The sequence below is a fragment of the Lemur catta genome, chromosome 21 (assembly GCF_020740605.2).
Source record: "Lemur catta isolate mLemCat1 chromosome 21, mLemCat1.pri, whole genome shotgun sequence".
Lineage (NCBI taxonomy): Eukaryota > Metazoa > Chordata > Mammalia > Primates > Lemuridae > Lemur > Lemur catta.
The window spans coordinates 21,382,635-21,410,490 of record NC_059148.1 but is presented as its reverse complement, the minus strand read 5'-3'; the positions used below and the strand labels follow the sequence as shown (position 1 = coordinate 21,410,490).

Genomic DNA, 27,856 nt, shown 5'->3' with positions numbered 1-27,856 from the left:
GTAGACTTCACAAACACTGTACACTTAGGCTACGCTAAATTTATTTTTAAAATAAAGTAACTGCCCTACAATGTTACACTGGCTGTGATGTCACCAGGCAATGGGAACTTTCCATTATAGCCTTATGGAACCACCATCACACACGTGTTCTATCCTTGAGAGAAATGTCATTATGCAGCGCATGGCTGTAATTGGTGCCTGGCACATCACTGGCACTCGATAGCAACGTTATTAACAGCATCACTAATGCTGTTATTATCATTAGCAGCATCTGTGCGTTCAACAAACGTACACACAGCATCTGCGATGGTTCTCGCAGAGAACCCAGTGGGAAGGCAGACAAGCAGGAGGCTGGGTCTGGTGGGAAAGACCGTCTGGGGCAGAAGACAGATTAGAAAGAATGGCAAGGGTTGTTGGACATGGGATGACTAAGATGTGGGGGTTCTGGGAGCTGACATAGAGCCCCCCACCCCTAGCCAAGGCACAGGGTCAGGGAATAGCGCCAGGAGGAAACTGAGGCACACCCTTAGACTGACGTATCTTGGGTGTTACTATTTTAATTGATATAACCTGGCACATTCCAGGTGACAATAATGACAATGATAAAGAATAGAGTAGGCAATAATTCCAGCTCCATGCAAATACTCCCAACAAGACTGACAGAGAGGCCACCATGTCAGGGCCCTCTTGGGCAGAGCTTCTGGGGGATCCTCGATCTCTTCATCCATCTAAGAGGAAGAGGAGGTAGTGAGGAGAGAAAGACATGGCGGCCGTCCCACCCTCTGTCTCTGAAAACTTACCAGATAGTCAGGGTTAAAGGGCACAAAAAAGAAAGATGAGAACACGTCTAAAGGATGCAGGAGGCAGCTTGAAGGGGATTCCAGGGGCCAAATCTGGGACAATTTGAGCATCAAAATAAGTAATGGAGTAAAGGATTATCACCTATGAATGAAGCAAGAGTCCATGAGTCCACACTGACAGAAAGAGGGAGAAGGGAACGTTCAGCCCTTCGGAAGAAAGCTGACTCGTAATTGCGGAAGAAATGTTGGGATTAGAAAATCACCATTTGGAAACCATCATGACCATCATTTGATTCAGGCAAGACACATCAGTGGATGCTAAAACTCATGGCGAAAATTGGAGGAGTAACAGAATATTTACATAGTTTGAAAATACCTCCTCACAAGATACTTGTTCATTTAAGCTGGTAAAATGGTAGCTTTCCAGTGGAGAAATCTGGCAGACAGCACCTCCCCCAAATGATCATAGTATCACCTGTAATGTGGTCAAGTTGACAACAGGTGTTTCCCGGTATGGCGTGCTGAGAAGAATGCCACATCACGTCTGTGGCATCCCTGTTAAAATTATATAAACTGAGCCATCATGGGGAAATATAATCATAAATAAAAACTCATATTGAGAGGTGGTGTACACTCACTGCAGTAAATCTTCACCAGCAACTCAACACTATATATAACTCTCTCCGTTTTGCAGAGAAGGAAATCATTGCTCCGACAAGCGAAGTCATTTTTCCAGGGAAATTTGGCCAGGGGGTAGCATGGCTGGGTTGTGAACCCAGAGCTCTGTTTAGCTCTATTGCCTGCGCCCTGAACCTGCGCTGCTTTTCTGTCACTTACGGACAAATGCACTCTGAAGCAGCAAGGATCCCAGATGCACGGTGGAGTCCTTTCTATTCCAGACGAGAGAGAGAGCGCAGAAGCTTCTCCAATGCCCAGCTACTTCCAACCGCAGCCTCCGGATCCCAGACCAAAGCAGTGATCTGGGAGGCACCCCTTGAATTCTCAGTTCCCCTCACTTTGTTCCCACCAGCCCCGTGGTTCTGCCACTGGTCCCAAGCCAGCACACAAGCCCTGCATGTGCCCTCTTGCATCTGATTCCTATAGTGTTTGATTTCTGTGCCATCTACTTGGCACAAGCCACATCCCTCGAGGCACACTGGAAAAACCTTTGGTGTTAGGTTGAGTCCCCATCCTGCCTCTGCTGCTTACCAGGTTACACGACACTGGTCAGCCTCTCTGAGCCTCAGTTTCCTCATCTGTAAAATGAGGATAATAACAACTACCTCTCCTGTTTACCATGAGAATCAATGATCCTTAAATATGTGGAGTAACAGGCCCACCACATGTGTTCAATAATTGTTAGTTCCACACCTCCTTGAACATACGGTGGGATCTTTCCCAGGTATCCATGTGTTCTGGGTACCAGGAACTCACAGCCATCCTGCAGGGCAGCACTCAGACAGAGCCTGGGGGTGGGGGCAACAGATCTGTAAGGGTTTTCTCTACTTCCAAATCTGTTTTCCTATTTGATCCAATATTAATTTCACACCTTAACAGTGTCTTGTTTTCTTGGACTAGAACTGAAGCTCCTTAAAAGCAGTGGGGGTTCTATCATAGCCCTCTTTCTATCCTCCACAGTGTTATCAATTAGCTGATTATTCCCCTGCAGGAAACCTACTAATAATCAAGGTTATTATCACAGATTCTGAATAACAACTAGGAAGGGTATTTTTTAAATAGTGACAATAAGCAGTATTTGTTTAGCCATGTCTCAGGCGCAGCTCTAAGCATTCGATACATATTAACTCTCCCAACGACACTGTGAACTAAGATACTTTTATGACCCTCATTATATAGATAAGAAAACCAAGGCCCAGAGAGGGTAAGTGACTTGCCTAGGGTCAAACAGCCAGGAAGTGGTGAAGTCGAGATGCAAATCCAGGCCATCCGGCTCCAGAGCCCCTGCCCTTACTTTCCCTTCTAATGTTGCCATAGACTTTGGGGAAAATGGAATCCCAACTCTGACACTTAGTCTGAATGAACTTAAACAAGGCATGTTCTCTCTTAAAACCCATTTCCTCAACTATAAAATAGGATGTTTGAGGATTAAATAAAATAAACCATGATATGGCCCCAAAAGCAGAGGTGACAAAAGCAAACTTAGACCAACAGGATTACATTAAACTAAAAAGCTTTGGGAGCCCTTGGGTAGTGTGACTCTTATAACCGGGCACGTCCCCTGCAGGGACCCTGGGAGCTGTGCGGATGGAGTTGTTACAAGAGCCATTGTCTCCTAAGTCAGGATGGTTTCTGCACCTGCTTAATGTGGGTCTCATCACCTTGTCCCCTGAACTGCCACTTGGAGGTGGGGGACAAGGAAGAATAGCCCCTGGGGACCCACAGGAGTGAAGCATGTGCTGCCCTGTTTCCTCTTAAGTCAACCTGCCACCGAGCGTGTCTGAATGCTTAGCTGAACCTAAAAGAAAACAGGGATGTGCACAGTGAAGTCTTCCTATTTTAATGAATATACTGTTACCCACAGACTAATCACTCCACTCTTGCCCTTATAAATACACTGGAGCTCCCAGTACTAATGAGCACAATGATCTGTAGGTGTGGGCCACAGGGTTTAAGAGCTTGCACATAATTAGTCTTCTAAAATAGACAAAAAGATCCCTCCTGAAATCTTATTTACATAATGAATCTGTTGAGCAAAGTCTGCTCTGGTACCAACAACAAATGATCTAGCCTAGGCCATGCGCAAAATCTGAATTTGCTGGAACAAAGTGAATGAGGTCTGAGTGTAAGTTTAATAAACAAAGCTCTGTGGCTCTTAGGCAACCTGGTTCTCTCTGCTCACGGGCCAGTGGAAGGTTTTGACACACTGCCCCAGATGTGTGGAGGTGAAATGTGTTCACACGTGAACTACGCGGGTTCTGAAAGCACCATGGAACGTTCTAGATGTGCTTGGGGGAAAACAGAAGAATTTCTAAAAGGAGTCAATTGTAAGAAGGTCATAAATGGAATACTGGTATTTGTGCAGGACTCATAAAGGCAAGTTACATGAGTAAAAGTATATAGGGTGGTTTCAGTTATGAAGAAAGGGAACTAAATATATTACATATGCACACACAAACACACATACATCTATGTATGTAAGGATTCATATCAAAATATTAATAGCAGTTATAGCAGTTCTCTCTGGCAAGCGGAAGGGAGAATTTTACCTTTTATTGCTTATACTTTATATTGCTTGTATTTCAAAATGAAGATGTATCTGGAAATTATTTCTGTAGTTAAAGTTGTAATTGAAAATTACTTTTAACAAGCATGTGGGGAAAAAAACCAATTTACAATAGAATTCCTTTTTAGTACTGAGCTTCTCTTATGCATCTAAAATGTGATTCGGTTTACACAAATGCAGTTTACCCTTCCAGACCAACTGATAAGAAACAATGAGACATTTGTATCATGGAGAAATCTGAAGACACATTCATACAGATCACTGCACACATAAGAATTGTTAGGATTTTGTTTTTCCCCAACAACATGGCCATGGGTACGGGATCCTGAGGCTGAAGAATGACAGAATCCCTGAGATTGTACCCTCTTAATTTTCTAAACAGCGAAAGGTAAGGAATCGGTGCAGGTTTACCCATATTAGTAGAGCCACGAAGTCAGGGGGCAAACAAAGGCTGATAAGCATGTTGGACAGAGTCTTGATAACCACCATGTCTGTGTCTAACTGTATCTACACAATCATGTCCATAGATCTATGTCGGGTTTCCTTCAGGAACCTTTTTTAGCTTTTGTTTTTCCTAATCTCTACCCCCAACCCGCAATGAAATTTTAATAACACAGATATACCGTGTATCTGTTTATGTGTTGTGGCTCTTTGAGGGGTTACAAGCTGTTGCAAAATCCAAGATTTTTCGGCCTCCCCCAAGAACTGATTTTTTTCCCTGCCAGGGATGATTTCACCCCTGCTAAGAATGCATGCTCTGCGTGTATCTACGTGCACAGAAACTGAGAGGACCAGTCTACAAGGTCTGTCCGGAAGGTATCCAGCCATGTAATACGTAATATCAACATTAACAATGGCTGGTTACTTTCTGGACGGACCTCATATTCTTTCCACGTTCTTCATCATATTTCCAAAGTTGTTTCAACTTCCACAATCATGAAGCATTACCTTTACCGGGGGGAAAAAACAATAGAGCCCCCCTTTTTTCCCCACAGGCGTGTGTTCTAGGAATGCCAGAGAACTGAAACTATATACCTAAATGCAAAAAAAAGAGAAACGAAAAGAAGAAAATAAACAGTTCTGTGGGAATGAACACAAAACAAGGGAAATGGTTTTGATTAAGACTGATCACAGAGGTTTTGACATACCTAGATGTCAAGGCTCCCAGTGGAGGTGAAACATGCTATAACTAATATTTTCTTGTTTTCTTGTGCTCATTCTGAAAAAGCCCATGTGATACTACTGGAGATGGGAGTAAAACCCAAACAGACCATCTGATAAACACCATTGTGGATGTTCCTGAGAGCATGAAGGATAAAGGGTCTACAAATAGCCTCTCTCAAATCCAAGACCTCCCAGGGTGTTGTGCGCTTGGAAAAATCACAGAAACCAATAGTTTTGAAAGATTCAGGTCGTGTTCAGAAAGACCTGTGACTGTGGAAACTCCACTTCATCGCATTAAGAGGAAATAAAGGCAGACTGAAGACTGCCCGGTTAGCAACAGAGAAGCCTGTGCCCAGCGGGGCTGCAGGGTTGAAGGAAAGAAGAAACTAGACATGAAAGAGAAGCAACTGGAACAAGGATGAATGGAACAGCTCTAGAAGCGTCTGGCTGCATGCTGCAGGATCAAGGGCTCACTTCTCAACCCTTCTCACCTACTCCCTGATAGGGTTCATTCTAGAATCAAAGCTGTCCAGAGTGGGAAGAGCCTCGGGGGTGGGGGTGGGGGGAGTATATAGACATACCTTGTTTTATTGCACTTTGTGGATACTGCATTTTTTTTTTTTTTTTTACAAATTGAAGGTTTGTGGCAACCCTGAGTCGTGCAAGTCCATCGGCACTATTTTTCCAACAGCATGTGCCTTCGTGTCTCTGTGTCATATTTTGGTAATTCTCACAATATTCCAAACTTTTCCATTATTATATCTGTCATTGTGGTCTGTGATCGGTGATCTTTGATGTTACTGTTGTAATTGTTTTGAGGCGCCACAAACCAGATCCATATAAGAAATGAACTGAATCGATCAATGCTGTGTGTGTCTTGTGACTGCTCCACCGACCAGCCTCCCTATTCCCTGGGACACAACAATATTGAAATTAGGCCAAGTAATAACCCTGCGGTGGCCTCTAAGTGTACAAGGGAAAGGAAGAGCCTCATGATTCTCACTTTAAATCAAAATGCAGAAATGATTAAGCTTAGTGAGGAAGGCATGTCGAAAGCTGAGACAGGCTGAAAGCCAGGCCTCTTCACCAAACAGTGAGCCAAGTTGTGTATGCAAAGGAAAAGTTCTTGAAGGAAATTAAAAGTGCTACTCCAGTGAACACACAAGTGATAAGAAAATAAAATGGCCTAATTGTGGATTTGGACAAAGTTGTAAAGGTCTGGATAGAAGATCAAACCAGCCACAACATTCCCCAAGCCAAGGGCTAATCCAGAGCAAGACCCTAACTCTCTCTAATTCTACAAAGGCTGAGAGAGGTGAGGAAGCTGCAGAAGAAAAGTTGGAAGCTAGCAGAGGTTTAAGGAAAGAAGCCGTCTCTATAACATACAAGTGCAAGGCGAAGCAGCAAGTGCTGATGGAGAAGCCACAGCAAGTTATCCAGAAGATCAAGCTAAGATCATAGAGGAAGGTGGCTCCACTACACAAAAAATTTTCAATGTGGACAAAACAGTCTCATATTGGAAGAAGATGCCATCTAGGATTTTCATAGCTAGACTCAGAGAGAAGTCCATGCCTGGCTTCAAAGGACAGGCTGACTCACTTGTCAGGGGCTAACATGGCTGGTGACCTGAAGCTGAAGCCAGTGCTCATTGACCATTCTGCAAGTCCTAGGGCCCTTAAGAATCATGCCAAATCTACTCTGCCTGTGCTCTATGAATGGAAGAACAAAGCCTGGATGACAGCACATCTGTTTACAGCATGGCTTGCTGAATATTTTAAGCCCACTGTTGAGATCTACTGTTGAAGAAAAAAGATTCCTCTCAAAATATGACTGCTCGTTGACAATGCACCTGGTCACCCAAGAGCTCTGATGAAGATGTACAATGAGTTAACGTTAATTTCATGTCTGCTAACACAACATCCATTCTGTAGCCTATGGATTAAGGAGTAATTTTGATTTTCAAGTCTTATTATTTAAGAAATACATTTTGTAAGACTTTGGCTGCCATCTATTGTGATTCCTCTGATGGATCTGGGCCAAAGTAAACTGAAAAACCTTTTGGAAAGGATTCACCATTCTCAATGCCTTTAAGAATGTTCACAGTTCATGGGAGAAGGTCAAAATATCAACATTAACAGGAGTTTGGAAGAAGTTGATTCCGCCCTTCGTGGATAACTTGAAGGGGTTTCAAGACGTCAGTGGAGGAAGGAACTGCAGACGAGTAGAAATCACAAGACCACTAGAATTAGAAGTGGAGCCTGAAGATATGACTGAATGGCTGCAATTTCATGATGAAACTTTAACAGATGAAGAGCTGCTTCTTATGGATGAGCAAAGAAAGTGGTTTCTTGAGAGGGAACCCACTGCTGGTGGAGGTGCTGTAAACACTGTTGAACTGACAACAAAGGATTCAGAACATTACGTAAACTTAGTGGATGAAGCAGCAGCAGCGTTGGAGAGGACTGACTCTGATTTTGAAAGAAGTTCTACTGAGCGTAAAATGCTATCAAATAGCAGGACTATGCTACAGAGAAATTTGTTGTGAAAAGAAGAGTCGATCGATGCCACAAGCTTTATTGTCATCTTAATTTAAGAAACTGCCAAAGCCATCTCAACCTTCAGCAACCCCCACCCCTGCTCCGCCAGCAGCCATCCACAGCAAGCCAAGACCCTCCACCAGCAAAAATATTATGACTCACTGAAGGCTCAGACGATTTTTAGAACTTTTTAGCATTAAAGTATCTTTTAATTAAGGTAGGCACATTGTTTTTCAAGACATAATGCTTTGTCCACTTAATAGACCATAATATAGTATAAACATAACTTTTATGTACACTGGGAAACCAAAAAATTCATCTTTTTTTGCAATACTCGCTTTATGGCAGTGCTTTGGAACCGAACCTGCAATATCTCTGAGGTATGCCTGCACTTACCCGAAACAATTTCGCAAAACAACACTAATACCCTCACCACATGCAACGTGTTCCAATATATTCTAGCCCAGCTTGTCTATTTCATTTTTTTAATGCTGGTCACAGCCCATTAAAATGATGCCACCGTCCACTAATGGGTCATGACCACAGATTTAAAAACACAAATGTATTCCAACCCCTGTGGTCCACAGATGAGAAAGCTAAGACTCAGACGCGTTACATCCAAGGTCACAGTGCCACTTTCTGGCAGAACCAGGACTAGCTCAGACCAAGGAGAATGTCGGCTGGTGTTATCAGTCTGATAATTGGAACTCAATGAATGCCGCCCCTACAAACCCTTCCTTGATCTCCCTGGTCAGAATTCATCTCTAGCCCTACTCCCCTTCTCCACACTATCTGGGGGTACTATTGTCTTTGTCTTGGATATTTTTTAACACCCCAAGGCCAACTTGCTAACTCAGAGAGACAGGCAAAGCTTAACTCTGCCCGAATCCTGACATACACCATTTCCAAAAAAAACACTGAGGGTGGCTGGGTCGATTTGGAAGACCTTGAAGAAGTGGGTGATTCAGCCCCATCCAGACACAATAAATCCCTCAGGGGCCTGGGGAAAGACTCACATTTAAAAATCAAAGGGCAGCCTCTCTCTCGTGGCCCCTGTCTTGCAGATTAAAAGATGATGTGTCCGGAGACTCTGCTTTCTTATCAAGTTCCACCTCACTCTGTGGTGCTTGCAGAGAAGGGGTGAGGGAGGTGCACAGAGTGTGGGGACACCACAGCGAGCGGACCCCAAAACCTCCTCCTCCACCTTAGCACCTGGCGCTCCCCGCCTTCCTGCGGCTCTAACCCATGCCTTCGCCCTGAGGTCTCAGCAGGCCCCCACCTCTGTGGCTCTCACAAAACCATGAAAATCAGACCCAACTCTGATCACAAAAGCATCTGTCCTCTGCGTAAACCTCGCAGATCCCAAGCATGTGTTCTAGGTCTCCAAGCTGGCTTTCACACAGCGCCTGAATTTTACCTTTGTAAAACTTAAATCACTTTAAGCTGTTCCCAGTGCCTTAGAAAGGAGAATCACTCTCTACACCACGGCATCCAACGGGGCTTGACAAACTATAGCCCGTGGGCCAAATCTGGCCAGGCATCTGTTTTTATAAATAAAGTTTTATTGGGACACAGCCACACCCATTTGTTAACCTATTGTCTGTGGCTGCTTTTGTGCTAGCAAGGCAGAGTTGAGTTAAGTGCACCAGATACCAAATAGCCTGCAGAGCCTAAAATATTTACCATCTGGCCCTTTAGAGGTAAAGTTTGCCAAACCTTGGCTTGCCAGATCCTGCCTCTTTTTTTTATTTTGTTTTGTTTTAAAGAGACAGAGTCTAGCTCTGTCACCCAGGCTGGAGCGCAATGGCACAATCATAGGTCACTGCAGCCTCAAACTCCTGGACTCAAGTGATCCTCCTGCCTTAGCCTCCTGAATAGCTGGGACTACAGGTGTAAGCCACCACGCCCAGCTCTTAACTTTTTTTTTTTAATGATGGTAAAATATATATAACATCAAATCTACCATCTTAACCATTTTTAAGTGCACCATTCAGTGGCATTAAGTACATTTGCATTGTTGTGCAATCGTCACCACTATGCACGTCCAGAACGGTTTCATCATCCCAGACTGAAGCTCTGTACTCATTAAATGACAACTCCCCATTTTCCGCCCCTGCAGCTCCTGGCAACCACCGTTCTCCTTTCTGCCGCTGAATTTGACTACACAAGGTGCCTCATATCAGTGGAATTATATTAATGCAATGTTTGCTCTTTTGTGTCTGGCTTATTTTACCTGGCGTCCTGTTGCCAAGGTTCACCCATGTCGTAGCATGTGCCAGAAGTCCCCTCCCTAAGGCTGAATAATATTGCACCCTATGGATACACCGCACCATGTCATCCATTCATCTGCTGATGGACACCCGGGTTGTTTCCACCTTTTGGTGACTGCGAATAGGGCTGCAACATGCCCAACTCTGAGTGTCACCTGCACCCCATGCCTTGCTCCCCTGCCCCCAGGGGTCTTCTGCCAACACCCCAAGTGCCCCCTGCGTCCTTCTACTCTCAACGGAGATGAGCCGTGGGTATAAAATACACACTGGATTTCAAAGACTTCGTATAGAAAAAAAGAATGTAAAATACCTCAGTAATAATATTTTACATTTTGATTCTATGTTAGTATGATAACATTTTTGATATAGTGGGTTCAATGACATATAAAAATTAACATCACTTGTTCTTGTCAATTCTTTTTAACGTGGCTACTAGAAAATTTAAGGTTAACATCAACATATACCTCCTATTCTAATTCTAGGGGCAGCCCTAGGCTGGACTCTGTAGGGGACACCATACTTTTCCTGTAAAGGACCAGAGGGTAAATATGTTTAGCTTTTGGGGCCATATTCAACTCTGTCACTGTTGCACAAAAGCAACCATAGACAGTACATAGAGAAATGAACATAGGTATGTTCCAGTACATTTTATTTACAAAAACAGGCCGACTATCAGATCTAGCCTCTAGGCCACAGTTTGCCAAACCATACTCTAGAGCTTCGGTCCCCAACCCCCTGGCCATGGAAAAATTGTCTTCCAGAAAACTTAGGAACCAGGCACACAGCAGGAGGTGAGCCGTGGGCGAGCAAGCGAAGCTTCCTCGTATTTACAGCCGCTCCCCATCAGTCGCATCACCGCCTGAGCTCCGCCTCCCCCGACTGTACCCCATTCCCCACCCCATCCCCCATCGGTAGAAAAATTGTCTTCCATGAAATCAGTCCCTGGTGCCAAAAAGGTTGGGGGCCACTGTTCTAAAGGATTAATAGTATTTTTTAAATGGCCCATTCTGGGAAATTCCATTCTATTCATTTTCTCAGAACGCTCAGGGAAAAGCCACCTTTCGTTCCACTAGAGTCGGGAACACAAGCTGTCCCCTGCTTGCCTGGGCAGGCGGCCCCCGGGCTCCCGAGACAGCCAGCCCCTCCCAGCCGGGGCCCACCCGCCCCGGGCACCCGCCGGCCGCACTCACTTGGGCGTGCTGGCCTCGTCCGCGCGCTGACCCAGCTGGAACTCGTGGGACTTGCTCCGATGCAGCGCCGTGAACCCCGGGATCAGATGGATCAGCTTTCGGGAGGAGGGCGGCGGGGTCCCCGGGGGCTTCAGCTTGTTCTTCCTCTTCATGGGCGGCGTGCCCGGTGGGGTCACGGTGGTGACAATATTGGGGGTGCGCGGCGGGGTGCGGACGGTGTGCCGCTGCCGGGGCGACGGGGGCAGGGAACGGTGGCCCGACTCCAGCGGCGGTGGCGGGCACAGGCCCGGGTAGGGGTCCACGGTCAGCCTGTCCACGTGTGTGTACACGGGGGCCCCAGGCGTGGGGCTGGTGTGGCAGAAGTGCTGGGCGCACTTGGACTGGACCCTGGGGCTCTGGGAGAGGTGGGTGCGGATCCACGGGGTGGGCTCCGGAGGGCACACGGGAGTGTTCTCCTTCCCCGTCTCCGTGGTGGGCCACTGGATAGTCCAGTCCTGTTTGGAAAGGTTGCCTCCTGAGTTGGAACAAACGAGCAGAGAGACAGCGGTAAGTCAGGAGAAAGGTGCGCCATGTGCCCATTACCTCAAAGCCATGTTGTGTCATATGCTCCTTACATGCACCCACATTACATCATGAGCACGTTGACATAAATCCACCCACGCCCACTTAGCACCTCCAAAAAGGAATGAAACCCCTTTGTTGACCTTGCTCCATTCAATAGCCTGGCCGGGGAGCCCACAGCCCAAATGCCCAGAAAAGCAAAGAAGTTCATTCTTGCCATTTGAGCCTCCCAAGATCCTAGTTCCAGCAGTTTCCAAATGATTTAAAGGATTTTCAAGAATAACTTTTCTGTTACATGGCAATTTTGATACCTCACCTCCACGTGAGATACAAAAATTCCAAGGGAGTCCAGTTCGCCCCTGGGCCCTCCCTGACCACTTCTGTGGCCACTGCATACATCTTGTGGATCTATGTCACCATGTGCTTCAGGCGTCCCAAAATCATTTTCTGAATGCTGGCGATGTGCCAAGCGCTGTGCTTGGGGAAAAACACAACAGCAACACAGACAAGACCCTGGTCCCCGGACTTGGACTCTGCCAAAGCAGAGACTTGACAGACCAGAGAACATGCTCACTGAAGGATTTCAGGTGGCTATTAGTGACCACAGACCCCCAGGCCTGTGGCCCAAGGTGCAGTGTGGATTTTACACCAAGTTCAACGGGAAGCAGTGGAAACACTGGATCTAACGTTCATTTCTCGAAGATCACTCGGGCGGCTGCTGGAAGAGTAGTGCCCAATTTAAGGGTATCACACGGACGATGCAAGAGGTGATGCTGGCTCTGACTTGGGAGGTGGCAGCAGATGGAGAGGAGCCGGCCAGGGGTCAATGGAGAAAGAGCTGGCAGGACCCAGAGGAAGGTAACCGTGGGTCAAGGGAGGAGATTTGGGGCGGAAAGAAATTCCAACTCGTAGCCGACTGGCAATGACAATAATAATTACTATAACGACCGTAACAAGAGCTAATTTATAGAGCATTTGATGGTTTACAAAGTGCTTTCGTGAGCACTGACTCACTGTCCCATTTTTAATTAAAACAACTCATTTTGTTATTACACATTCATTACAGAAGAATTAGAAAATTCAGATAAGGAAAAAGGCAATGCTATTCTACAGCCTAGACATCATCCCTGTTACTGTTTGGCTGTGCAGCTGTTTCCAGATGGTTTTCTGTGCATTTTGGGTTTTTTTTGTTTGTTTGTTTTTAGGAAAAAAATACCATTAAGGCCTTATTTAATGGTTCATCGTTTGCTTTCTTCACTTGTTATACTGGGACTGTTTTATATCTTAATTTTTGTAATCTGAACAAAGGGCTATTTTGATCTTCATTTTGTAGATAAGGAAACTAAGGCAGAGATGAAGATGTGCCCAGGGTCACAAGAGATGGTAACTGGCATTCAAAGCCTTAGCCACCTCGACAAGCTGGGCATGCGTCATCTGAGACAGAGAGCTGGAGCTTGCGTTTGCTGAAGATCACAGACCGTCACAGATTAATCAAATGGGAATAGCAGCTACAGCAAGCAAGGACGCATTTGCACAAGAGCCCCCCTTTTCCCTCCTCCCGAATTTGCCAGAACCTTCTACCAAAGTCACCATCATTATGATATCGACATACACATGAGCCCAGTGAGGAAGAGAGTTGGCACCGCAGTCAAATGCCTTGGGCTCCAAATCTGCCTCGCCCCTTACTGACTGTGTGACCCTGGACACTCACCTAACCTCTCTGAGTCTTGCTCTATCATCTACCTCGGGGACTGCTGTGAGGATCAAATGCCGTCACACAAGTAACGTTCTCAGCACACAGTAGGTGCTTTGTAAATGTTAGCTACTCTTATTGCAATTCTTAGCACTATGGTAATATGTCGATATCTCCTACTTAGAGAGGAGCTGCATTCTGCAAGCTGCGTGACTGTCACCCTTTATACAGCAAGGAAGCTGACATTTAGCTGAAGCTAAAGAACTCCAAGAGCTGGGGACAGAACAGAGAATCAAGCCAACATCAGTTTCTCCGTCAGCCAGACAGCTCTGGATTGATGCATTTGTGAGCAGATACAAGCTCATCGTTAGATTAGCCTAAGGAAAACATGTTTAAGAAAGGACATCTATTTTGTTAAGCTGCCTTAATCACATACTGCACCACAAAGCAGTTCTTGGGGGCTTTGTCACTAGAAACTGTTGCCCACCCTGAGGGAGAAAGAAAGAATACAGGATTGAGAATCAGAGGAACCTGACCTTAGTTCTACCACCGATGAGCTCTGTGACCTTGGGCAAGTTGCTTAACCTCCCTGAGCTTCGGTTTTGCGGCTCATAAGATGGGAATGATGATGGCTCCGTTGGAGGGTTCAGTGATGATTAAATGCATCAATTCAGTCAGTCATCTGTTTCACAAATACTTGAACTCCTCTCACATGCCAGGCACTGTTCCAGGCACCGGGAGAGAGCAATACATAAAACAGACAAAAATCCCTGTCCTCGCGGAGCTCACTCTCTTAGTAGGGAAACACAGAAGAAAAGGGAGTGAACAAATCTATCACATATATAATTTATCATATATTTTCTATAACAGGTCAGCGATAGTAAGTGCTACAGAGGGAAAGAAAGCAAGGTATGGGGACAGAAAGAAGTGCTGGGAGGGCTACTTTAATCCAAAAAGGATGAGGAGGTGATAGGGGACATTTGAGCAAATATCAGAGAAAGTGAGGAGTGAACAAGTGAGATAAAGTGAGTTGAACCATCCGACAAAGCCAGGACCACCACGACGATGCAGGACAATGGGCAGATGGTTTCGGAGGGACTGAAACATCTATTCTGGATAGCTTGTGACTCCTCCTATTTGTCCCCAGGAAGTGCCAGCCCCTGCCCTCAAGATGCTCACGGTCTAGTGGAAAAGATCAACAATCAAATAAACTCTCACTGCAATCCCATTTTTAGGTGTAGACCCCAAAGAGCTTAAAGCAGGGACCCCAATACTTACACACTCATGCTCATAGCAGCACAGTCACCAAAAGGTAGAAGCAACTCAAGTGTCCCTCAACTGAGGAATGGACACACAAAATGTGCCATGTCCATATGATGGACTATTATTCAGTCATAAAAAGGAACAAAGTACTGATTCATGCTACGATGTGGATGAACCTTGAAAACAACATGGTGAGAGAAGCCAGACACAAAAGGTCACGTATCATATGATTCTGTTTATATGAAATATCCAAAAGAGGCAAATCCATAGAGAGAGAAAGCAGAGTAGTGGTTGCTGGGGTCTGGGGTTGGGGGAAAGGGGAGTCATTATAATAGTCATGGGGTTTTCTTTTGGGGTGATGACAATGGCTTGGAACTAGGTAGAGGCAGTGGTTGCACAACACCATGAATGCACTAAATGCCATGGAATGGTTCACTTTAAAATGGTTAACTGTCTGTTATGTGAATTCCCCCTCACTACAGTAAATCAGTAAGTACTCATGATACCAAACACGGAATCCTGTGGTAGACAGAGTGTAGGGTATGCAGACACAGAGGAGAGGAACCCCGCTGGCCAGGGAAGGGCAGGGAAAGGCATCCTAGAAAAGGAGGCACCTGAACCAGAACTTGAGGGTGAACAGGAAGTTCCTAGGGAAGGTGGCACAGCGGAGGGTGGAGGAAGAAGGACGGGAACAGAGAGAACAGCAGCATCCGAGGCCAGGAGAAGAGGGAGGTAGGAGTCCGGAGAACTCCAAGCAGCTCAGTGTGGCTGGGGTTATTTGGAGGGAGGGAGACATTCAAGCCAACGCTGGAGAGGGGGAGGGAGGACCACCCAGGGATGTGCTCTCCTAGGTGGAAGGGGATGCTGAGAGCTAAGGGCCAATGTGACTGATCCCCTGCAGCCGGCCTTCCAAAGAGGGAGGTGGTCTCCTGCCACTCCTGCGGCAGCTGAGGGCTCACGGCAATCAAACCTGGTAACGGGCAGGTGGAAGCTCTGGTTGGCCACATCATACAGCTGCCAGCTCAAGGCTTGGACCCCAGCCCCACGGGCATGCCAAGGGAGGGGCTGGCTCTCCCAGTGCACTCCCAACCATGTGTGAGGATGGACGGAAGCCGAGTTTCTGCAGGGGCACCCTGTGATACCCACAAGGCTCCGGCCCCAAACACCTGCTTGTGCCAAGGAAGGGCTGCCCCTCCCAAATGTGGAGAAGCGGATGGGATCCAGAGGCCAAGCTTCCACCCCTTACATCGCTGTTCAATGCTGTCCCTGATCGCACCAGGGGAGTGGCTACTGCCACCCTGATCACGTGGCTTAAAAGCCACACAGCCCAATGGATGGGTCCCCTTCCCAGAGTTTGCCATCGAGTCTTCCTGGAGCCCAGTGTGCTGGCCCAGGGTGCAGGGGACAGTGGGGGAGGGACATACACCTGCCACTCCTCCTGTCCCTGTGTCATTGAAGCCATCCTAGACACCCCGGTGCACAGGCTATACAAGCATCTGTCTTTGCTGCTCAACAAGACCCCTGCATGCAGGGGAAGGACACGACCAGCTGAGCAGCGCGGCAAGACGTCTCTGACCACGGTGCGGAGGCAGCAGCAGGAGCCCAGCCTGAGGCTCCTAGAGGCACCTGGATGGGGGGGGTGCGGCGGGGGTGGGGACCTGGGCAGGACTGTGGCCGTGGAGACGGACAGAGGTGGACTGGTTGGATGTAAAAGAAGAAAAAGTAGCTAACATCTATTGAGAATTCACATGTAAAAAAGTATATAGCCACACAGCCATCTGACAAAGTAGGCCAAAAAATGCTCCATTTTATGGACAAGGAAACTGAGGCACAGCAGGTCCAATGGCTTGCTCAAGGCCACACAGCCAGGACAGCTGGGGTTTGGGTCCACGCTGTACCCTGAACCAGGACACCAAGCCCAGGCTGGCATCCTGGTCGTCACCCTGGGCCACGCGCAGCAGCAGGAAATGCAGGAGAAGGAAACCAAGCACAGAGGAGGCGGCAAGTTCAGGTCAGACTTGGGCTGAGTCCGAGGTTCCTGCAGGACACCCAGGAGGAGCTGCCCGGGTTGCAGCTCAACTTCCCCGTCTCCCCTCTCCCCAGGAACCCCGGGTCACTCCTCAGGGAGAAGTTAGTTTTCTAACCTGAGACGATTGATCATGACATTCTAAACTCTCCTGAGCCCATCCAAGACAGTGTCAGGCTCACCTTAGATGTTTATATTATTCTTTTTTTTTTTTTTTTACAAATACATGGCTATTTAATCACATTCCCCTTTGTCTCCTTTCTGGTCCCTGAATCTCTAGAATAAACATCCCCTGACCCTGAATCGCATGCAGGTGAGGAAGGGGAGGCCACGAGATGCCCCCCACTGCCTGATTCTTCCCTCGGAAGGTAGAGAGACATCTCTGCATTTGGAAGACTTTCATTCTGAACTGAAAGAGCAAGAATTAATTCTCCTAAATAAACACCAAGCAAGGAAGTAGGAGTTTTTACGATACAGAGGACACCCCTCCCTTTGTAAGATGACACTTAGACATTAATTTGTCCCTACTTTTTGCCACTGTGACTCAGTTTCTTCATCTGTAAATTGCGGGTAACAAGAGCACCTTCCCCTAGGGTTGCCCTGAGGATTAAATAAGACCATGCAAGTAGAGCATTTAGCTTCATCTCTGGCACACAGTCAATATTATATAAATGTCCATCTAAAATGGAGGTAAAACCATCTATTTCACACAATGCCACTGAGGATTTAATAAGGTAAGCGTATAAACTGCCTTGCGTTGTGTTTGACACAGAGCTGGCACTGTAAAATCACCCAGCCCTCACCCCTGGTCTTGCCAGTGCTATTCCCTACAGAAAGCAAGCCCGCAGAATCAAGACAGAGTCTCACTCCATTGCCCAGGCTGGAGTGCCGTGGCATCAGCCCAGCTCACAGCAACCTCAAACTCCTGGGCTCAAGCGATCCTCCTGCCTCAGCCTCCCAAGTAGCTGGGACTATAGGCGTGTGCCACCACGTCCGGCTACTTTTTTTCTATTTTTAGGAAAAAATTGCTCAGGCTGATCTCGAAATCCTGACCTCAAGCAATCCTCCCACCTCGGCCTCCCAGAATGCTAGGAGTACAAGCATGAGCCACCGTGCCCAGCAGCCCCAGCTGAGATTTTATTGTGGGTTGAACTGCGTCTCCCAAAAAAGATATTAAAGTCCTAACTCCCAATACCTTATTTGCAAATAAAATCTTTGCAGATGTAAGCAAGTTGAGTTAATACTGGATTAGGACGCAGCCTAAACACAATGACTTGTGTCCCTAGAAGAGGACACACCCTGGAGAACATCATGCGAAGACGGAGGCAGAGGCTGGAGCGAGGCAGCTACAAGCCCAGGAACGCCAAGGATCGCCCGCAACCCCCGGCAGCTGCGGGCGAGGCATGGAACAGAATCTCCCCGGGAGACTGCAGAGGCAGCGTGGCCCTGCCAACCCCCTTGCTTTCAGACTCCAAGCCCCCACACCTGTGGGACAATAAATTTCTGTTGTTTTAAGCCTCCTAGTTTCTGGTGGCGATGCTACAGCAGCAGTCCCGGACAACTCACATAGCCCTCGACCGGGAGTCGACACGTTTGCTGAGCACTGACTAGGGAGTCAGCTCACAGAAATCTGCACATGGGGAGCACTTAGACTCAGAATTAGGGGATTTGGTGCTTATCTTACCTGCCCTGGAAGGTAGATGTTATTGATCCATTTTACCAACGAGGTTTGGGTAAGTGACAAGACGTGGCTAAAGTCCCACGGTGGGTAATAACCTACGCCCACAATCTCCCGCTTAATCACACAGCATCCTACAGCTGAGCTGGCCCCCACCCCCACCCCAGAGCCTACAGCTCCTCCAAAGACAGACAGACAGACAGACAGACAGACAGGATTCTGCTGGGTTCAAGGCAGTACTGAGTTGCCCTGACGTTTTCTTTCCATCCTTCAAGTTTTTTCAAAGTCTGAGAGATAAGAAGAAAGGAAGAAAAGCCTTACCCCCCTGCCAAATTCCCTTCCCCACGATGGTCTCTTCCTCTCCACCCCTACGCTTCAAAACCAGAAGTTTGGGGCTGAAGAAGCAAAAAGGCCTCGTTTCATTACCCAAATTATCAGCTGCTAAATTGATAGGGATACGACGTCTCTGCCGCAGCTGCAGAGGGTTTCGCGGATGGGTTGTATCACATCAGCTCTTCCCCTCGCTCTTTTGATCCTCTCTTTAATAAAGTCTGAGGGAAATAGGTAATTTATCATTTTAAATAGGAAAGGTGTGGTAGCAAGGGGCCCCGGGGTTATTAATCGTCACCCTAGCTATCTTGTCATCCGTTTCTGGAAAATCATTTTCTTTCAAATCTTGAAATGGGTGGGGAGAAGGGAAGAGGTTTTAAGCTTTGAAAGGTCTGAGGATTGATTAAAGGCATTTCAAGGTGTAAGGGTTTTTCTTTTGACGTTCTCTGATAAGGGACTCCAAGAAATAAAAGCCATTCTCGAGGGAGAAAATGATTTCAGAAAGTCTAGGCAAGCGTCTAACTTCTTTGTCCCTTCCCATTAAAATTTTATAAACAGGCAAACGTGTGGCATACAATTTGTCTGGATTTTGGAGCCAGCATGAGACCATACACAGTATATTCTTCAGCCTTGCAGAGGCAGGAGTGACAGAGAGCCTCCCATTCCGGGATCACCCCTGCTTGTAACTTTTGTGAATATTTTAATGCACTTATTTGTTTCATCCTCAAAACTTTCTGGCAGGAAGCAGGACTTTCAGAGGCTGTCTGAAAATATTAGACGGAAGTCATTGGCAGAACAAAAAAAAAGACGATTTTTAATTTCATCCTCATAACTTTCTGGCAGGAGATGGAACTTTTAGACACTGGTTGAAAATATTTGCAGTTCTGGGTAAAGCAAAGAATGTAACAATAACAATTATTATTAATACTGATAACAGTTACTGTTTATGGGGCACTTACTATGTGCTGGATACTATTCTAAGAATTTCACGTGTATCACTTCATGGTATCCTCACCTCACCAGACCCCATGAAGAAAATTCAGCTACGGTCTCCAACTTCCAGTAGTGGAAGTCGAGGATTAGGAGAGATCGAGTTGCTCTAGCTCACAAAGCCAGGAAGCGCTAGATCCAGTTTCCAATCCAGATCTGTGCCATCCGTGGAGGCTTCCCCTAGAGCCTCCCAACTCCCCCAGTAATGAGAGCAGATCAGAAAGCCCTTGAGTCACTGAGCCCTTTTACACAGGCCTGTGGCTCAGCACCTGCGGGCAACTCCTTCTGACTTTCCAAAAGTCAAACATGATGCTCATTTTAGCCACAATCCCAGAAAGCATGAATCCTGAAATCCAGGCAGAGTTTTTGAGTTTCTACTTTGTAATACTTGCAAAAAAAAAAAAAAAAAAAGGTGAATAAGGACAAATGAAAAACATAACAGTTGCCAAAGCAATTCAACATTGGCAAGAATCTCCACCTAAGACCTCATTAACGAGCTTGGCATCCAGCCAAACCATGGGACCCACTGGGCACTGGCCCCTCCCCAGGACGTCCCCAAGTAAAACCGAACAAATGCACTGACCCCAGTCTGTGCAGGTCATCTGGGAGAGGGGACAGGGCACGGAGCGTGGGCTGTGACCCAGTAATGTCACCACCCAGGTCCTGCTCTGTGATATTTGTGCAGCCATGTGTGGCACCTATCTGTTCAGACCCAGGAGAGGGGACTGAATGAAGAAGTGACCACCACATGGCAAGATTCAGGACCCAGTCGGATCACGCCTCCTAAAACCTGCCCTAACCTCCAGCTTGGGGACATAGATTTGACCCCTACTCCTGCCTGTCTCAGTGTTTAGCTTTCCATTGCACGCGGGCAAATGGACCAGTCCAGTTGGGTGACACATCTCACACACGTATTTTCTCCATAAGGCACATCACAGCCTTCTTGCTCTTAGGAACGCCAGGCAGCATTTCAGCACTACGCTTGGGGGCCATTTGAAACAGCAAAATCACCAACAAGAAAAGCATAAAAAATGTGAAAAACATGACACTCAATGTAAGACCACAAAAAGGACACTTGGGTACATTATGAGAACTGAAACGAGAAGGCAGAGTGTCACCTCGTTGGACTTCAGCTGGGAACACGTACATCAAGTGACTCAAATTTTTGAACACTCTGCACGTGCAAGTATTGATTTTGGGCTTACAAATAAATTTTAGTGAGCAGGTGGATTTATAACTTATACAGAATCCATGAACAATGAGGATTGCCTCAATTGACCCGTTCGTTTCTTGTCTGTCTTCCCTGCTGGGATACAAGCTCTAAGAAGGCAAGAGGCCTGGGCTAACTTTCTCACCACTCTATTGCCCAGTGCCTAGCACAGGGCCTTGCAATACATAAATATAAATTTTTCGTCTCAATGCATAAATTACATGTTGCTTCAATAAGTATTTGTTGAATGAATCAATTCTTGGACACTCGTACATTAAAGCTGCCATGACGGATATCATGTGTGCGACGCATCTCGAATTCAAGCAAGCAATTAGGCGTGACGGGCCTCGCTATAGTCAAAATTCCATTCATGCCCAGAGCCACCCTGGATGGATAAAGTCTGGCCTGGTGACCAGAGGAAGGGGATAGAGAATTGTCCTTATCTTGGTTCCATGACCTTGGCCCCCATCCAGCCCCCATAGGAGGACAGGCTCCCCACGGGCCCCTGAGGGAGAGAGAGGTAGGTAAGAAGCTAATTGAGAAGCCACAGATGACAGAGGAGAGAGTCCACACCGGGAGAAGCCACATTAGAGAAGGGTGACCTCTGAGTCTTTTCTAATTCCAGAACTCTCTGTTGCTCTATCACTCTGCCTCCTTGAGTGACAGCCGTTATATTAGTTTTATAACCTCTTGTGTTGGCAAATTCAAGACAGGTGAAAGTAGCATGAGCTGACCTTTTGAGCTGCAAGTCACCCTATTTTTATCTCCAGACAACCGACTTGGGGAGCAGGTTTCCCAAATCACTTTGTCTTTCCCCTCGCTGTGCGGATCCAGCCAGGCCAGCACTTGCCCTGGTTTGTCTCCCAGTTTCCCTCTACAATGACAGCCCTTCCGAAGCCTTCGGAGCCTGGTGTGGCAGGAGGTAAATTTGTTCAGGCTATCCACGTGGTCCTGACCTGGAGGAGGAATGTGGACACATCCAGGAGAAAGGTGTTGGGCAAACTTCTATTCACCTTTTTAACTCCTCTTAACTCAGGCAGACATTTGCACGGGCACCAGGGGGCTTTGCCAAGGCATCTAGATTTAATACCTGCCCACATAACTTCTTGTCGCAGGACGCAGAACCCAGCAGGGCCAGTGAGCTGGCTTTGAATGCCAGCTTAACTAGCTGTGTGACCTGGAACAAATTGCTTAACCTTGCTGAACTTCAGTTTGCGCATCTGAAAACAGAATAATAAAAGTACCCGCTTCTTAGGGTTATTTAGAGAATTAATGATGATAAAGCACCTAGCAAACAGTCTGCCTGCTGTCTTTGTTATTGTTGCTAAGTTAATTCGTAGTAATTCTGTTCTCCTCTGGAGGCAGAACTGGGACAGGCAGCTTTTGATTAGACACCTATTTATGTATAAGGCACTTCAATCTGAAGATGGTTTCTTTATCCATATGGAACTCACACTCTACCCACTAGATTATGGAAATTCAGCACGAAAAAAGTAACACAACTCATTAATAATTTTTATATTGATTACATGCATGTTGAAATGGTAATATTTTGGAAATATTGGGTTAAATAAAATATATTATAAAAATGAATGTCATTCCTCCAAAGGTTAAACATAGAATCACCAATGAGCAATTCTGCCCCTAGGTATGTACCCAAAAAAACTGAAAGCAGCAACTCAGATACTCAAATACTAATGTTCATGGCAGCATTATTCGCAACAGGCAAAAGGTGGAAGCGATCCACGTCCACTGATGGATAAAAGGATGAACACAATGTGATACAGCCGTACGATGGATTATTACGCTACCTTAAAAAGGAAGGAAACTGACACATACTACAATATGAATGAAACTTGGATATACCTAAGTGAAATACGCCAGACACAAAAGGACAAATACCATAGATTTCCACTTGCATAACGTATCTAGACAAGGCAAATTTATAAAGACAGAAGAATGGAGATTATCAGGGGCTGAGATTACTTAATGGTTGTAAAATTTCTGTTTGAAATGATAAAGAAGTTCTGAAGGTGGACGGTGGTGGTGAGTACACAGCACTGTGAATGTATTTAATGCCATGGAATTTGTACACTTCAAAATGGTTTCAATGGTAAATTTTGTTATGTATATTCTACTACAATAAAAAAACTAATGTCTGCTGATATTTTAATGTAACCACTAGAAAATTTAAAATTACATACATGATTCCCATGGTCTTTCTCTTGGACATGCAATGTCTAGCACTGATCTAGAAGAAGAGACAGGCACTAAATGAGGAAGTCAAACCTTAATTATTTAGTTAACAATGTAACAGAGGTTTGTGGCAATTTAGCCCAGAGCTGAGGGCTGGGGAGAGGCTTCCTTAAGGACTAATACTTGAGCTGGGGTCTGGAGGACGGGTGGCAGTTAATTAGGCAAAGAAGGAGGGACAGGTGTCCCAGCCGGAACCAGCCTGTCCAAAGCTGTGATCCCTGGCGGAAACAGGAGGGGCCAGAGGAGGCCGAGGGCAGGCAGTGGGGTGGCAGAGGGAGGGAGGCAGGGGGGAAATGGGCAGGTCCCTACCTGCAGGCCAAGGTAGAGAGTAGAGGATTTTACCCAGAGGACAATGACATCTGCAATGTCATGGCATGGATGAACACCCCTCCTGAACTGGACCCACTGCATGTGCGTTGTGAACATACTTGTCCCTATCTTCAATTACTGGACCATGAACTCCCACAGGTCAGGGACAATGTCCTGGTACTTTCCATCTCCTGATACCATCTCAGCCCCGGCACGAAGTTGGCACCGATAAATATTTCACTAGCTTGACCCAAAGGGGGCCAACACCAGTGGGTCCCCTAGCAGCTAACTCTTCCCAGCAGCCACCCCGCCTGGGATCCCAAACATCACGTTGACGGTGCTTCCAAAGGCTATTTCCGAAAGGAGATGCCGCAGAGCCCGGAGATAAAGAACAAATGCAAAACTAAAAACATCCCTCCAGGTCTAAACAATCATGAAACCTTTTAAACTGATAACAATCACAGAATGAGATGGAATGAAGCGTGTTTAGATATTAGCAATGCAGATGTTCACGCTTAACATGGTTCCGTCCCTAGTTACTAACCCTGCAGGGCAGTCTGATGCTGGCAGATAAGGCACCAGACCAAATTGTTCAGTTGATTATTCGCTGCACAAATCTTTATTGAGCACTTAGTGTGGAGCAAGTACTTTTGAGAGGATAGAAGCCTTGGTCAGCTTCTGGCCGGTGACATCTGGATCATAACTCCTCTCTTGTATCTGGAATAATTCCTCTCACGTTATAGTTAGAACTCCTGGATATCTTATTATCAAGGGTTAATAAAAAAAACTAACATTTTTAAAGTACCTACTATGTGCCCAGAGCTATACTGGACATTTTGCCTGTACCACTTTGCTTTCGTTCTCACAGCAACACTGGGAGGTGAACACGACTCCTTACAAGGTGCAGATGAGATTCTGGACGTCTGAATTTTACTTGATCTAAGCTACACAGCTCCAAAGTGAAAAAGGCCAAATTTGAACCCAGAGTTCCTCCTTACTCCTCTTGTGGTGGAGGTCGAGGAGGGAGAAAGTGAGAGGTCAATTGAGCAAGAAAAAGAAGAAAACTGGGAAAGGGTGCGGGGTGAGAGTGGGATCGAGACATCTAATCCCCCCGCATGACATCCTGCATGTAGGAGGAGGAAGTAACGTTAATAATGGCAAAAAAATGCTAATGAATTTCTGAAAGAGAAACAACAAAGTAAAATCCATTGTGTCTAAGGATAAAATGCTTTCACAAATGACTGAACACAATAAATATTTACTGCGCCCTACCAAATGCCATTCTCTGTGCTGTTGGCATTCGATATTCAAGCAAAACCTAACAACAATGACAATAACTGCAGTTATCCTTTACTGAAAGTTTACTGTGTGCCCCGCACTACTCTAAATACTATACTTGTATTACCTAATTCAGTGCTTGCAAGGGCACTGCGAGGTAGGTACTGAGATTTTCCCCACTTTATGGATGAAGGACAAGCAGGACATAGTTCCTGACCCCAAGGGGACAGGGGAGATAAGACACCCATAAACAGCTTCACCATCACGTAGATGCATTAAGCCAGACACCAAGGAGCCATGACAATGGCAATGGGGTGAGGACTTAGATCCTGACTTCACCACTCAGAACCTCTGTTTCGTCATCTGTAAAATGGGGATAGTATCAGCCACCCCACAGGATTGTTCTGAAGATCTAGCAAGTTAAGATGTCTAAAATATCCATCCCAGTTTTGGTTCTGGCCATGACTGAAACCTATCTTTCCCATTGATTCTTTTCCAAAAATTCTGGTAAAAATGCCAAAGGCAACCAACCATCTGAGGGTTCCAACAAGTAAATGACAGCAGGCAAACAGAGGAAGGGAATCTAAACACGAAGAATGGCCAGGATGGTGGTAATGAGTCTCCTTCATCTCTCAGTTTTGCTCTGAAGTTTGGCAGGGTCTAGGAACCATGCATTGGGTATGGGGGGGTGGATATTCCAGAATATTCCACATTTCTGGCCAGAGGACCAGGAAAGGAGGCCCTGTGAGTAGGAGAGTGTGAAAAGAACCCTCATTTTTTTCTTTATTTTCTCCAGCCCTGCCCCAAATCAGCCCAGCCACAAAACTGTTTTCATTATGTCATAGAAACATCACAGGCACCTAAGACCCCAGAATAAAACCCAGCCCTCTGGATAGAGGAATTTGAAATGGGGGTCAAGGTTATGTGAATAATGAAAGGGAGAATCCATGGGTTTTTATTCTCTCTTTTTTCTCACCACTTCACCCCAAAGATAGGACCAGTCATTCAAAACTCTGCAATAGGGCAAGAGGCTGAAACGCTGATAGAATCCTACCTTTCCAGCCAGAAGAGCTGGAGAAAGAGGACCCGGAAGCCAGAGAAAGAGGACCCGGAAGCCAGAGAATGTGAAAGTTAGCCCTGAAAGCAAAGAGCTGGAGAAGGGGATTTCTGTGTGTGTAAAGTGCTCAGAACGAAACCAAGGAAACACAGCAAAGGCTTTGAGAACTCAACTGGCATTGGCTCACCACCCACAGAAGGCAAGATAGAACTTGCAGCCTAATCTAACCTTGCTTGAGAAAAGCAAAATAAACAAAAATCAATATTCTTCAGAAGGAAACCTAGAGTGTCACAAAAATATTCAAAATGTCCAGAAGATACTCCGAAATTACATAATATACCAAAGACCAGGAAAATCTGTCCAATTTTCAAGGGCAAAAACAATCAACAAATGCCAACACTGAAATGAGCCAGATGTTAGAATGACCCAAGACTTTAAAGCAGGCATTATAACCATGCTCCATAAGATAAAGGTAACCACTCCTGAAGTGAAAAGATAGCGATTCTCATAGAGAAATAAAAGTTATTTAAAAAGAATCAAATGAAAATTTTAGAATTGAAAAATATAATATCTAAAATACAATGAAAAGTTTTTTAATTTATTGGATGAGCTCAATATCAAATGGAAACGACAAAGGAAAGAGTCAGTGAATGAAATTAGATCAATAGAAATTAACAAATCAAAAGAACAGAAAAAAAAGATTGGGAAAAAAAAAGAATAAAACCCCAAGGACCTGTTAGACGATATCAAAAGATTTAACATTCATATCATTGGAGTCCTTGAAGGAGAACTGACAGGGACTGGTGTGGGAAAAGAAAAAAAAAACTATTTAAAGATATAATGGTTGAAATTTTCCAAAATTTGGTGAAAAACATAAATTTACAGGTTGGAAAAGATCAGCAAATCCCAAACAGGATAAACTCAAAGAAAACCATGCCTAGAGCTAGACACATCATAATCAAACTGTCGAAAACCATAGCTAAAGAAATAATCTTGAAAGCAGTCATTAAAGAAACTAAAATAATGCATTACAAATAAAGGGACAACAATTTGAGTGACTGCTTATCAGAAATTATGAAAGCCACAAGTTAGTAGAACAACATCTTTGAAGACATTTTCAAATAAGGCAAACTGAGAATTCATCACCAGCAAACCTGCTCTAAAAGAAAAGCTAGAGGAAGTTTTTCAGGTTGAAGAGAAACATTATAAGAGGGAAACTTAGAACTTCAGGAATGAAGAAAGAGGAACAGAAATGATAAATATCAAGAAAGTGATAACAGACTTTTTCTTAAGTTCTTTAAAATATGTAAAATTGGTGAAGGGGACAATTTTAACACTACAGAAGGATCATTTTTCTGTTAATGTAATATACATGACAACTATAACACGAAAGGACAGTGAAAACTCAGACTAAAGTAGACTCATAATAAATGAGAACATTATGTTTTCTCTTGTATATCTGATACTTAAGACAGATAATGGCTTGTGGCTTATTCTTCCATAGGGAGAGGATTTTTCCAACCATATAAGAGACTTTCAGGGGGCCCTTCCCTCAACAACAATGTCTACGTCTTTATATTAAGCACAATATGAAGACCTCCCTGTCCCCTGGGTGCTTTATAATCTAAGGCTAATTATACAGATACAAATAGTCAACTGGAATTAAGAAACCAAAATAAATGGGTCGTAATTGTGTACATCAACTCTCAGCTCTAACGTCAAGCATCCTTCCCTGACCACCTTATCTGAATTGGTCCCCACCCCACTGCCTCTCCACTTACCACAAGTTTAAAATGTATATTTACGTGTTTCTTTATTTGATCACTACTCTCCTCCCTTATAGACTGTCAGGTCTGTGTGGCTTGAGTTGGTCTCGTTCAGTCTTATCTCTGCAGCATCTTGGAGATACCTGGCACAGAGTGGGCACTCACAGGTGTGTGGGGTGAGCGAATGAATGGGGGAATGAGAGAAAGGAAGGAAGTTCATCAACAGGTCGGTTA

At 45.5% G+C, this 27,856-nt stretch overlaps 1 protein-coding gene across 1 annotated transcript in view; it reads right to left on the bottom strand.

Annotated features, from left to right (window-relative positions):
* Positions 1–27,856, bottom strand: part of KSR2 (kinase suppressor of ras 2) — a 333,794-nt gene that overhangs the window by 187,427 nt on the left and 118,511 nt on the right. The window contains exon 4 of the mRNA XM_045535030.1: positions 11,206–11,719. Within this exon, the coding sequence (XP_045390986.1) occupies positions 11,206–11,719 (514 nt within the window). The remainder of the gene's footprint in view (positions 1–11,205; positions 11,720–27,856) is intronic.